Source organism: Cucurbita moschata, unplaced genomic scaffold, assembly GCF_002738365.1.
Source record: "Cucurbita moschata cultivar Rifu unplaced genomic scaffold, Cmos_1.0 Cmo_Scf00001, whole genome shotgun sequence".
Classification (NCBI taxonomy): domain Eukaryota; kingdom Viridiplantae; phylum Streptophyta; class Magnoliopsida; order Cucurbitales; family Cucurbitaceae; genus Cucurbita; species Cucurbita moschata.
The window spans coordinates 4,312,921-4,324,654 of record NW_019268517.1 but is presented as its reverse complement, the minus strand read 5'-3'; the positions used below and the strand labels follow the sequence as shown (position 1 = coordinate 4,324,654).

General features: G+C 38.0%; 1 protein-coding gene across 2 annotated transcripts; it reads right to left on the bottom strand.

Annotated features, from left to right (window-relative positions):
* Window positions 1-5,052: 5,052 nt before the first annotated feature.
* On the bottom strand, window positions 5,053-7,984 carry LOC111454423 (beta-glucosidase BoGH3B-like). Of its 2 annotated transcripts, none has more exons than XM_023096014.1 (9): window positions 7,753-7,984; window positions 7,468-7,672; window positions 7,261-7,351; window positions 6,785-6,930; window positions 6,461-6,704; window positions 6,257-6,361; window positions 5,998-6,180; window positions 5,713-5,917; window positions 5,053-5,622 (listed from the first exon to the last, which is right to left on the bottom strand). In XM_023096014.1, exons 1-9 carry the CDS (start codon window positions 7,970-7,972, stop codon window positions 5,135-5,137), a joined length of 1,887 nt encoding a protein of 628 aa, XP_022951782.1. In that variant the 5' UTR covers window positions 7,973-7,984; the 3' UTR covers window positions 5,053-5,134. The 2 variants fall into 2 exon arrangements, with proteins under 2 accessions (XP_022951782.1, XP_022951713.1); XM_023095945.1 differs by lacking the exon at window positions 7,261-7,351 and adding an exon at window positions 7,043-7,133.
* Window positions 7,985-11,734: the final 3,750 nt, after the last annotated feature.

Here is an 11,734-nt window from a genome sequence, read left to right as displayed (position 1 = left end):
GGGGGGGGGGGGGGGGACGAACGTCGCATATTTTGAGAATCAGTTTACGACAACCAAGATGGCGTTATATTTCCCGACTTTTGGGAGGTATGTTATGAAGTCTAGAGACACACTTTTTCAAGGCCTTGTTGGTACGGGTAGAGATTCCAAGAGTCCTGAGACTTTGGCTTTCTCGACTTTCTCCTATTGGCAGATGAGGCACGTCTTGGTGTACTACATGATGTCGTCCCGCATATTTGGCCAGAAGTACCCCTTTTTTTTATTAAGACATATGTTCGTTGTCACCCAGGGTGTCTGGCCCATAAAGTATCATGACATTCTTGAATGAGCTTCTTCCTCAGTTCTCTTATTCTTGGAACGTATAATCTGTTTCCCTTTGTCATTAGAAGGTCTCCCTTGACCCAAAACTATCGTGCCTTCCCAGCTTTGGCTAGTTCAACAACGGCTTTGGCCGATGGGTCTTTATGTAAATGTTCTTTGATGATGTCGCGCATCGATCCATCGATCTTACTTAAGTGAATATGGGCTAACATGCACAAGGCCACATGTTCGCCCTTCTGACTTAGCGCGTCGGCTGCTTGGTTACTCTTTCCTGCCTTGTGTTCAAATTTGAAGTCGAATTCAGCCAACGACTCCTGCCACCGGGCTTGTTTTATCGTCAATTTCAGTTGATCGAAGAAGTGGCAAATGACACTGTTATCCGTCTTTAGTACGAATTGTGATCCCAAGAGATACTGTCTCCAGACTCGTAGGCAATGAACCACAGCCAGCATTTCTTTTTCGGAGACAGTGTACCTCCTTTTAGCATCATTGAGCTTTCGACTTTCATAAGCGATGGGGTGACCTTCTCGAATAAGGACACTGTCAAGGGCAAAGTCGGAAGCATCTGTCTCTATTTCAAATGGTTTAGTAACATCTACTAATCCGAGGACAGGACCCTTCGTCATGGTTGCCTTCAGATGTTCAAAGGTCATTTGACATTCATTTGACCACGACCAAGGGTGGTCTTTCTTCAGGAGTTCTATTAATGGGGCGGCTCGTCGTGAAAACCTTTCGACGGACTGCCTATAGTAGTTTGCCAATTCTAGGAAGAATCGCACATCGGATATGGAAGTAGGGATTTTCCACTCTTGGATAGCTTTTATCTTATCGCTATCCATACCGATCTGTCCACAACTGATGACATGTCCAAGGAAGTTGACACATGTTTGTGCGAAGGCACATTTTTCTTTCTTGACGTACAACTAATTCTGCCGCAGCTTGTCAAACACTAGCTTCAAGTGCACCTTGTGTTCCTCCAAGGTTGTGTTGTATATAACTATGTCGTCGAGGTATACTACGACGAACTAATCCAAGTATTCATGGAAAACCTAGTTCATTAACGTGCAAAACGTAGCTAGGCTGTTTGTCAAGCCAAAGGGCATTACCAAGAACTCAAAGACCCCATATCTTGTTACACACGTCGTCTTGGGCTCGTCCCCTTCGGCGATACGTACTTGGTAGTACCCTGATTGTAAGTCCAACTTCGTGAAGCTGGTCAAACAAGTTGGATATTATCGGCAGTAGGTATTTGTTGCACATCGTCACCTTGTTTAAGGCTCTATAATCTATGCACAGACGCAACGTCTCGTCTTTCTTTTTCTGAAATAGTACGGGGTCTCCGTAAGGTGCCTTTTCCGGGTGGATGAATCCTGCTGTCAACAATTCATCTAGTTGTTTCCTCAATTCAGCCAGCTTAGGGGGAGCCATTCGATATGCATTCTTCTCTAGGGGTTTAACCCTGGGGAGGAGTTCAATTTAGTGATAAATGCCTCGACGGGGTGGTAGTGTTTGTGGTAAGCTCTCTGGCATTATGTCATCATAACTGTCTAGTACATCCATGATTTCGCTTGGAATAGTTTCCTCAGTGGTCATTTCTTCCATCAAGGGTATAGTAATAAATGTAGGTTCCTCTCGTGCGAGTCCTCTTTTCAATTGTATGGCTGAGATCATTCAAAGATTGTCTGGTTGTTTGATGCTTGTAGGTATTACTATGGGGTTGTGGTCGGTCACCTAGCATTTTGCCAGTGGCATTGGGATAACTTTGTGTTCTAGGAGGAAGTCCATCCCAAGTACCACGTCGAAGTTGTCCATGCGAACCACGACAAGGTCCATTTCTCCTGTGCAGGTCCCTAATTTGAAGGGGACTCTTTTGGAGACTCCCACAATAGGCAAGGCCTCGGAGTTGACAACTTTCATTTTTTCGAGGTCCTTTTCTATAGGGAGTCCATATCTTCGTGCTTCTTGGTCGGCAATGAAGTTGTGGGTCGCACCTGAGTCTATCAAAGTGCTCTTGCTTGGTCGAGAGTTTGTTGTTGCATCTACGAACATGAGCCCTTTCTTTATTATCTCCTTTGGGTTGACCTTCCATTGGAGGGCTGACAAGAATTTAAGCGCACCCATTCGGGGGTTGTCCTGATCTTCCCTCCTATCTTCGACTCCTATGTCATTGCTCTCTTGAATAGACACTTGGAGTGCACTCAGAGAAGCCCGATGAGGACAGTAGGACAGTCTGTGGGGGCCTTTACACAACAGGCATTGTAAAGGTGTCGTCGGGTAGTTCTTTTGAGGGTAAGGTCCTCGAGATGTCCCCGCTTGGTTATTCTGAGGAGGTCTATCTGTCCTCCCACTTGGTCTGTCGTTACTTCCGTTTAGTCTATTGGGGCCTTCATTTCGATGACCTAGCAGTCTATATGTTTTGCCCCTAGTGTTTGGGGCCTGTGTTGTTCTTCTTTGGAAACTCGCTTCGTTCCCAAAGTCTAGGAGTCTCTCGGTGCTGACGATTGCGATAGCTAGATCTTGAATCTTTTTCTCGTGTATTTTTGTTTTGGCCCACGGTTGTAACCCATTTATAAAGAAAAATACCTTGTCTTTCTCTGATGTGCCCTGATATCTAGCATCAGGGTCGAGAACTGTCTGACATAGTCCCTTATGCTTCTAGTTTGTTTCAGGGTTATTAGTTTTTCCATTGCCATATGTTCTACGTTTTTTTGGGGAAAATTGGTTCCTCAACTCTCTCTTGAGGTTTTCCCACGAGTCGATGGTGCACAATCCATTCTCGATATCTTGCACCTTCGTACGCCACCAAAGTTTTGCATCGTCTATGAGATGCATTGAGGCTACTATCACTTTTATGTCATCAGTACAAGCCGTTGTGGCTTTGAAGTACTGTTCGACATCAAAGATGAAGTTCTTCAACTCTTTGGCATCCCGGTCCCCTATGAAGGGTCTGGGGTCTGGGAACTTCAGTTTGTTGGATCCTGTAAGAGTTTGCCCAGCGTAACGTTGTCCACGGCTTTCATGGTCACCCCAATTCGGGTGTTCATGTCGGCCATCTTTTCTTGGATGGCATCGGTCGTTGTTCTGAATTCATCAACCAATCCATTAAACAATCTCATCATGGTATTTTGTAGCACGTCGAACTCTTCGCCACGTCTCTCCTTGTGCGTGACAGAGCTATCAGAGCTACCAGAAGGTCTTGAGCTGCTCGTAGGAGCAACTCTTTCTTTGAGCGAGAACACTCGAAACATTAGTTCTGCGATTGACAACCCATCCAGGTGGTTGCCCATTGCGTCGATTTATACGACTTTTCCATTCAATTCCGTCACCCATGCTTCCAGGAAGCGGATGGTGTCAGGAACTTCTTTGAGGAACAACATTTCCTCCTCTATTAAAGTAAGCCGGTCGGCTTGTGATTTGGGTGTCGACTTTGTCGTCGACATAGTTTCGGTTTTTGCTATGTCACGGAGTTAACAAAGCTCTGATACCATTTGTCACAATCGCACTCTTATTGGCAGCGGACTTGCGATTGTGCGGCACTCACTTTTCAACGACAAGTGAGCTAAGCCAATTCGTTCTTACGTCACCTACGGTCAAGCGACGTATGCTCAAGCCTTTGGCCTCGGTTTAAGAAGAAGGTTTTAGAAAACGAGGGCAGAGAGATTTTGAAAGAGGCGTTATATAAGCAAGCAAGAGAGTAACAAAAACGACTCACAGTATATAACTTTTGGTAGGGAGAAGTTAACAACTAGTCAACTTTTGGTAGGGAGAAGTTAACAACTAGTCATATCCCTCTATAGTACACACTATATTGTCCTGCCAGTGAGATAGCACCTAAACCTTTGACACTAGTTATCATTATGTAGAGCTAGCAACCAAGTCTGTGAATAGTAAAAGTCATTCATCTAGAGCCTAAAATAAAGTCCTTGGTCTCCTACTAGGTCGAGCGTGCGATGAGAGCTTACAAGTAGAATAAGTTGTCTACATTTTCCTTTTCATATGTATGATGCTACATTTTCCTTTTCAGATGTATGATACTGCTAGTCAAGATGTGGGGTGGTCGGGAGTTCAGTAGCACAGAGAGATGAGATGTCGACCTAGGCGTTTGTCTTGTCCAAATGTGTTTGTAGTTGTCATATTAGATACATCTTGTTTGTCTTGTCCAAATGTGTTTGGTAGTTTCATATTAGATGCATCTTTTGTCATTCAACCCTATCCATCTTTAATGAGCAAACTGAAAACTGAAATATTTTTACATTTGCGGTTTAAATCACATGAAATTTTATGGTTTTTTTTTTTTTTTTTTTGAGGGAGTTTCACATTGGCTAATTTAGGGAATGATCATAGGTGTATAAGGAATACATCTCCATCGGTAAGTAAGGAATACATCTCCATCGGTAAGTAAGGAATACATCTCCATCGGTAAGTAAGGAATACATCTCCATCGGTAAGTAAGGAATACATCTCCATCGGTATAAAACATTTTGAGGAAGCCCAAACAAAGTCACGAGAATTTATGCTCAAAGTAGACAAAATCATATCATTGTGGAGATCCGTGATTCTTAACCATTTTCTCATACATTTATGTTGCATTGCTTAGTCCATCAGTCACGTCTAACTTTTCGATGCCACAAAATTTAGGTTGTGACGTACTAATGAGATACTATTAGGCAATAATAGTGTAGACAATCAATATGGAAAGCATAAAGAAAAAAGAGAACTCTTATTGAGTAAAGAGTATCGTAGGTAATTTACTTATATGAGTATACAGTATTCGAGGTCATTTAGTTATATGAAAAATAGTTGAGGCAGTCACTCATTCAGCTTTGATGGGCTCTGTAGTAAGACCATATCCCAAGGAGAAAAGAGGATCATAGTTAGGATCTCCAAAGTTCATTGGCAATTGATCAACAGTCTTGAACCACGTTTGGGGAAGTTTTCCAGTAAAACCGTAATCTCCAAACAATACATCAGTAATGCCTTTTCCTTCAGTTCCTGGAAGCCAAGCAGCAACAAGTGCATCCATTGAAGAAATATAAGGTTCGATTACTACAGGCCGTCCAGAGAATATTATAACTACACATTTCATAGCGCCACAAACATCCGTGATGGTGCTTGGACCCGGGTCGGGAATTGTCAAATTCAAGCTATCGCCATTAGTTTCTGCATATGGATACTCTCCCACTACAACAATGCCATAAGCAAACTCATGTGATTGGAGACTCTCCTTATTTGGTTGTTCCTCAAAGGTAACTTGTGTTTCAGGATCAACGGTTTCTTTTATAGCATCAAGCACAGTTGTACCTAACAAAAGGAGATGATATAAATATCATACACAATGTCCCAATAATTTATAAGGAAAAACTTCACAATTATATTGTAATATTTTCATACCACTTGTAAGGTTGTTGCCACTAGCTCCTTGCCATTGGATAGTCCAACCACCACATTGATACCCAAGGTTGTTTGCATGGGTGCCAGCAACAAGTATTTTTTGCGTCTTCTTTGGAAGAGGAAGCAATGGTGTTGAAGTCGATTTTCCATTCTTTAATAACACTAGAGATTTTCTTACGGCTTCTCTAGCTAGTTCTCTATGTTCCTATTGTGAGAAAAACAAAAGTTAAAACATAATTTCTATATTTTATTTCATAATATTAAAGACATATTCCATATAGTTACCTTTTTACCAATCTCATTAACCAAGCTGTAGTCAGCTAATGGGTTCTCAAATAAACCCATAACAAATTTGACTCTCAAAATTCTCTTCACTGCATCGTCAATTCGACTCATAGGAATTATATTAGTTTTTACCAAGTAGGTAAGGTCATCGATGAATTCTGTGTAGTTGTACGGTACCATTATCTGTATTGAAAGGGCTATAAATGAGCATATAATTATTTGTTGAAATACATTTTAAAGTGTTGAGCATAATACTAACCATGTCAACACCAGCCGTAACGCTGGCTATGATGGAATATGTATAATTAGCATGTGGTGGAGATGTAATCCTATCAATACCCTGCCAATCTGAGATCACAAAGCCCTAAAAAGACCGAAGCAATATTAAGCTCACTTTTTATCAAATCATCAAATGTCTGCAACAAAGTGACAATCACAAAGTAGAATCAAGAACCCATATTACCCTAAAATTAAGAGTGTTCTTGAGAAAGTCAGTAAGGAGTTCTTTGTGGGCATGCATTTTCTCTCCATTCCAGCTTGAATAAGAAGCCATAACGGTTGCAATTCCCTTAATGATCGAGTGATAGTAACCTGGCATGTGAATGCTAAATAAGCTATGTCTGTCTATTACTGTGTCGTTCTCGTTGATACCCTTAGTTGTTCCACCATCACCAACGTAATGTTTTGCACACCCTGCCACTTTGTCTCTATGCATAAATAAATGAAAATTGTGGTTATTTTCAACACCTATACGGATAAGGAAATTGATTGGTATTTGAAGACTCACTTCCCACCGACATAAGGAACACCCTTGGGAGAATCAGCTGGAATCTCTCCTTGTAAACCTAGTATGATCTCAGTCATTTCTTGAACAATCTTAGGGTCCTCACTGTAGCTTTCATAACACCGACCCCATCGTGGATCTTTACAAACCTAATTAAAATACAAAAACCTCCAAAATAAATCACATGACATAACAAACAACAAATAGTAACAGAAATGTTAAGATGATCTTTATCTATTGAAACAAAAAGTTTCAAGTTACCGCTATACAAGGCGCAAAAGCATAAGGAATGCCAGTAGCTCTAACTTCAAATGCAGTAGCACTCCCAATATTCTTCACGAGTTTAGGGTCTCTGTTTGTTTAATCAAAGGGAAATCATTTNCAAAAACCTCCAAAATAAATCACATGACATAACAAACAACAAATAGTAACAGAAATGTTAAGATGATCTTTATCCATTGAAACACAAAGATAATTACCGCTATACAAGGCGCAAAAGCATACGGAATGCCAGTTGCTCTAATTTCAAATGCAGTAGCACTCCCAATATTCTTCACGAGTTTAGGGTCTCTGTTTGTTTAATCAAAGGGAAATCATTTTTACATGAATGAATAAGCTATATGATTAGTGTTGAATAAAAAAAAAAAAAAAAAAAAAAAAATAGAGAGGGAGTATGGTTATGTAACCTAGTAGCACCAAGTCCGACGTTGTGAGGGAAGATGGTTGCATTATAGACATTGTTGTGGCCATGTACAGCATCAATTCCATATATCATTGGAATTCCTAGCCTACTCGACAAAGCTCCTTTTTGGATTTCATTCACCATGTCCACCCAATCCTTAGCTGTAGCCTCCTTCGATGGGGCACTACCGCCACCACTCAATACACTCCCTACATTTAATATTATATTGTTCAGTATTAGTATTTTAAGAGAGCGAGTAGAGCATTAGATTAGGAGTAAGATAATTTACCAATGAAATAGTTTTTCATGACATCAGCCGAAGCATTAACCCTTTCAATTTGCACCATTTGACCTATTTTTTCCTCCACAGTCATCCGACCAAGTAGATCGTTGATTCGGACATTTAATGGTTGTGTTGGATCTTTGTATTTGAGGTGTTCTCCTGTTCCCAATGTCTCCGACAAAAACATGAGAAAAAATCCCATTAAAACAATGAGAACCTTGGTCATCTTGGATGGATCGTTGGCTGAACCCCAACTCTAAAATAGAATTAACAAGTAAAACAAAACTTTAATTATATTGTCTTCTTAATAGCTAGTGAAGCCACTTACTTTAAGAACACTACTAATCAATCTTATAAATACCTAAGGGAAAATGGCTAGAAAAATTACCGAGGGACAACAAAAGGAGTATTGAACACAAAACAGTCCTTCTCTGCCAGGAATAAGAGTGGGATGTAGAGAAGACCCGATTTCTGTGCATATAATTTTTGAAGTATTTATACAATAAGTTTTTAAGGTATTCCTATTTTTTATCCTTCTCGGTTAAAAAATAGCCATTCAGATCACAATGCTAATTTTAGTCAAATTTGTTGCACCCTTCTTTCTTTTTCTTTCATTTATCTATTTATAATTAAGTTGCAAATTTAATTTTTATGACGTGTGGGTGTGGAAAGCTAGAAGTGAGTGAATTGCCGTAGAGATAGGCAAGGGCTTCAAGTTTAATTGGTTGAAACGTCTTCGTCCTTTTGTTAGCTGCTTTTAGATCAAGGCGCCTTCGATTTAACTATATAGTTTTGAAAATTAGTCTCTCTATATTTTAATCAACTCCATATATAGTCTATGTCGTTAAATGCCACTACTATATTGAGTATGTTTCGTGAACATGCATTCAATCCATTAGTGACTTTTAATAATAAAATCGGTTTATGAAGTTTAATCAAATTTGAGACAAAATTTTAATTTTATTGCAACCAATAGAATTATTACCATATGCCTGACATAACCTTTTTATGCGAAAATATTCATAAATAATTTATAAAACGATGTCATAAACGTTTGCATTAAATGCCTCAAAACAAAGCAACAAAATATATTGAATGTGAAATATAAATAACAAGAAGAAAAGATTATAATGATGCCTAATCTAACACCTAAGAGCTACAAAACAAATAAAATGTCACTATCCTAACATATTTCATGGTCTGGAACGCAATGCCGCTATCATCCATACAGAGGTGCTTTATCTTTACTAAAAATATAAGAATAGTACAAGGCTAAGGTATTTTTAGAAATACTTAGTAAGTGACGGCAGGTATGGGATGAGAGAATGCAAACAGATGTAAAATGATGAGACCTATCATTTAAAATTGTCTTCTCTTAGGCGACTTTCCAATCTGACCAAATTGAATGTGTAATACTTCTCTACACATGACCTACATGTGCGAGCATGGGCTCACAGGTGGACTCGCACACCCCTTGGGCCTACTAGTTGGGCTAGCTTCTCTCGGCTGTTGCTAGACATCCGAATGAAATAGCGACCATTACTATCGTGGTAAAAATTATGGTCATTTCAGTTGTACACGTCCGTAATATCATAAAAGAAGTATCCTGATACACGTGAACATACAATTATGCATAAGGTTCCCATATTTTCCATCATAATAAATCATGCAAGACAACCTAATAAGGATCATGGTGTTCCAAATGTTTCATCTGGATCTATTATATGATCCAAGACCAAGAAGATTCAACAAACATTCATTCTTCATCTACAAAATTGGATAGGCTCGGTTCAACCATTATTTTATGTGTTACAAGCTGATTCGATTGAGGAAGGATTATTTAGAGCTTCAAAAGTAAATATTTGCATAGTTGAAGCATTGGATAAAATTTCTTATAAATTGCACTTTGATAAGTTCTTATAAAATTTTATTTATTATTTTTTCATAATTTCTTGGAGGGACAAGAGGGTGGGAAGTCTTTTTTAGGAGATGGAGTGAGAGTATATTATGGCCTCTTTTGTGTTTATTTGAGGAGTTCAAAGTTTTTTTTTTGTTTTGTGGCGAGAGTTAGCATCGGATAAAATTTCTGTAAATTGCACTTCATTGATAAGTTCTTATAAAATTTTATTTATTATTTTTTCATAACTTATCGGAGTGGGCAAGAGGGTAGAAAGTCACTTAAATGACTTCTTTTTTTTAGGAGATTTAAAGGAGAGTGAGAGTAATTTATGGTCTCCTTTCGTGTGTTTATTTGAGGAGTTCAAAGTTTTTTTTTTGTTTTGTGGTGAGATTATAAATTCACATATTTATGAATGAAATTAAGGTCTCAAATCAACACTCTCACCCTAACACTCTCACCCTCGTAAATTTGAGTATCATTTTTATCATTTATAAGTTTGTGGTAGATTACATCTGAGTCATTCAATCCAGCCTCGATCAAATTTAGATTATAAGTTCACATATTTATCAACGAAATTGAGATCTCAAATCAACACTCACCCTTGTAAATTTGAGTATCATTTTTGTCATTTCTAAGTTTGTGGTAGAGTGCATCTCAGCCCTTCAATAAGCCTTGATCAAATTTGATTGGAGAGTGACTCAGAACAACGTTCCAAATCTTGTTTCTAGATCTTTCATGAAGAGGTAATCTAATTCTAGCTTATCTCTTGATCGACCCGAATTTTGTATAAGGAGGTATTAATTTTTTTATTCAAGGTTATTACTTCAACAAAAAAATTTGGATAATTTTGAGATTAGGGTTGCCTTATCAGTTTTTGTGATCACTTTTGATTTTATCTTTCATTTATGCTATTGTTTATTTATTTATTTTTTTTTTTTACAGATATGTCTATTTATTTTATTGTGTCATTTCCACCATTTTTTCTATTTTTTTTTTTACTTTGTTCTCATGTTAAAAAAAAAATCTAAAAATTAACAATTTCCATGTTTATTTGAAAATTAAATAAACTTCCATTCACATTCTTTCTTAAAATCTAAATATGTAACGTTGTATTTGATATATATATATATATATTCATAATTTACACTTTCTAGATAACTTCTCAATTTGCCTAAATTCGGTAAAAAAGAAGATTATTCTCATAGTCAAAATCTTAACGACCTTTCTTTTTTTTAATTCATTTTTTAGTCTATAATTCTTTCCAAAAATTTATGTGTCCCTTATTTTTTATTTGTTTGATCATTTTTATTTTATTTTGCTGTTATTAATTTATCTTGATTTTCTTCAATAGCTTGCTATTGTCGTAATTGTTTTATTCATATATTAGACTACCTTGATCATAATTTAGTCACTTTCCTAAATAGTCTACCTTGTGTGTAATAAATACGAGTGTCCCTAAGTGTAAAATCAGTGAGCTGAGTGTGTGAGGTCCTAAATATATTTAACTACTGTTTGTACAATCATGAACCAAGACGTAGGAAATGGAGGGGAGATCAATGACGCTAGGTGGAGAAAAGCACAGGTCGGAACCATTATTCGTTTGAATCAAGTTACTAGTACATTGACAAACTGGATGGAATGAATTAAAATAACTTTAGGTAATCTTCAAGGAAGGGAAGTACTCTTGAACGAAGGAGTTGAAAATGAGGAACATGACAATATCACCCTTTTAGCGGGACATAGTCCTAGGGGAGGAAGAGACAGAAGAAGGGGTAGAGAAATTTTTGCACAAAAAAGAATTGAGAGGGAGTACTATGAGAGAGGAGAAGAAAGAGGAGTCGGGGGAGTAAAACTTAAAATTCCTACTTTCTATGGGAAATCCGAACTTAAAATTCCTACTTTCTATGGGAAATTCGATCCAGATGAGTATTTGCAATATGAGAGAAAAATTGAACATGTTCTCGATTGCAATAATTTCAATGATGAAAGAAAGTTGAAGCTTGTCGTGGCTGAATTATGTGATTATGCAATTATATGGTGGACATCTTTGAAATCAAAATGGAGGAGAAATTATGAAAACCAGTGGAA

Coding starts and splice junctions, on each gene's coding strand:
- LOC111454423 (XM_023096014.1), bottom strand. CDS start 7,972: ATGACCAAGGTTCTCATTGTTTTAATGGGATTTTTTCTCATGTTTTTG. Junction 6,705..6,784: donor GTTCCTTATGTCGGTGGGAA/GTGAGTCTTCAA, acceptor ATTTATGCATAG/AGACAAAGTGGCAGGGTGTG. Junction 5,918..5,997: donor TTAATGAGATTGGTAAAAAG/GTAACTATATGG, acceptor TTCTCACAATAG/GAACATAGAGAACTAGCTAG.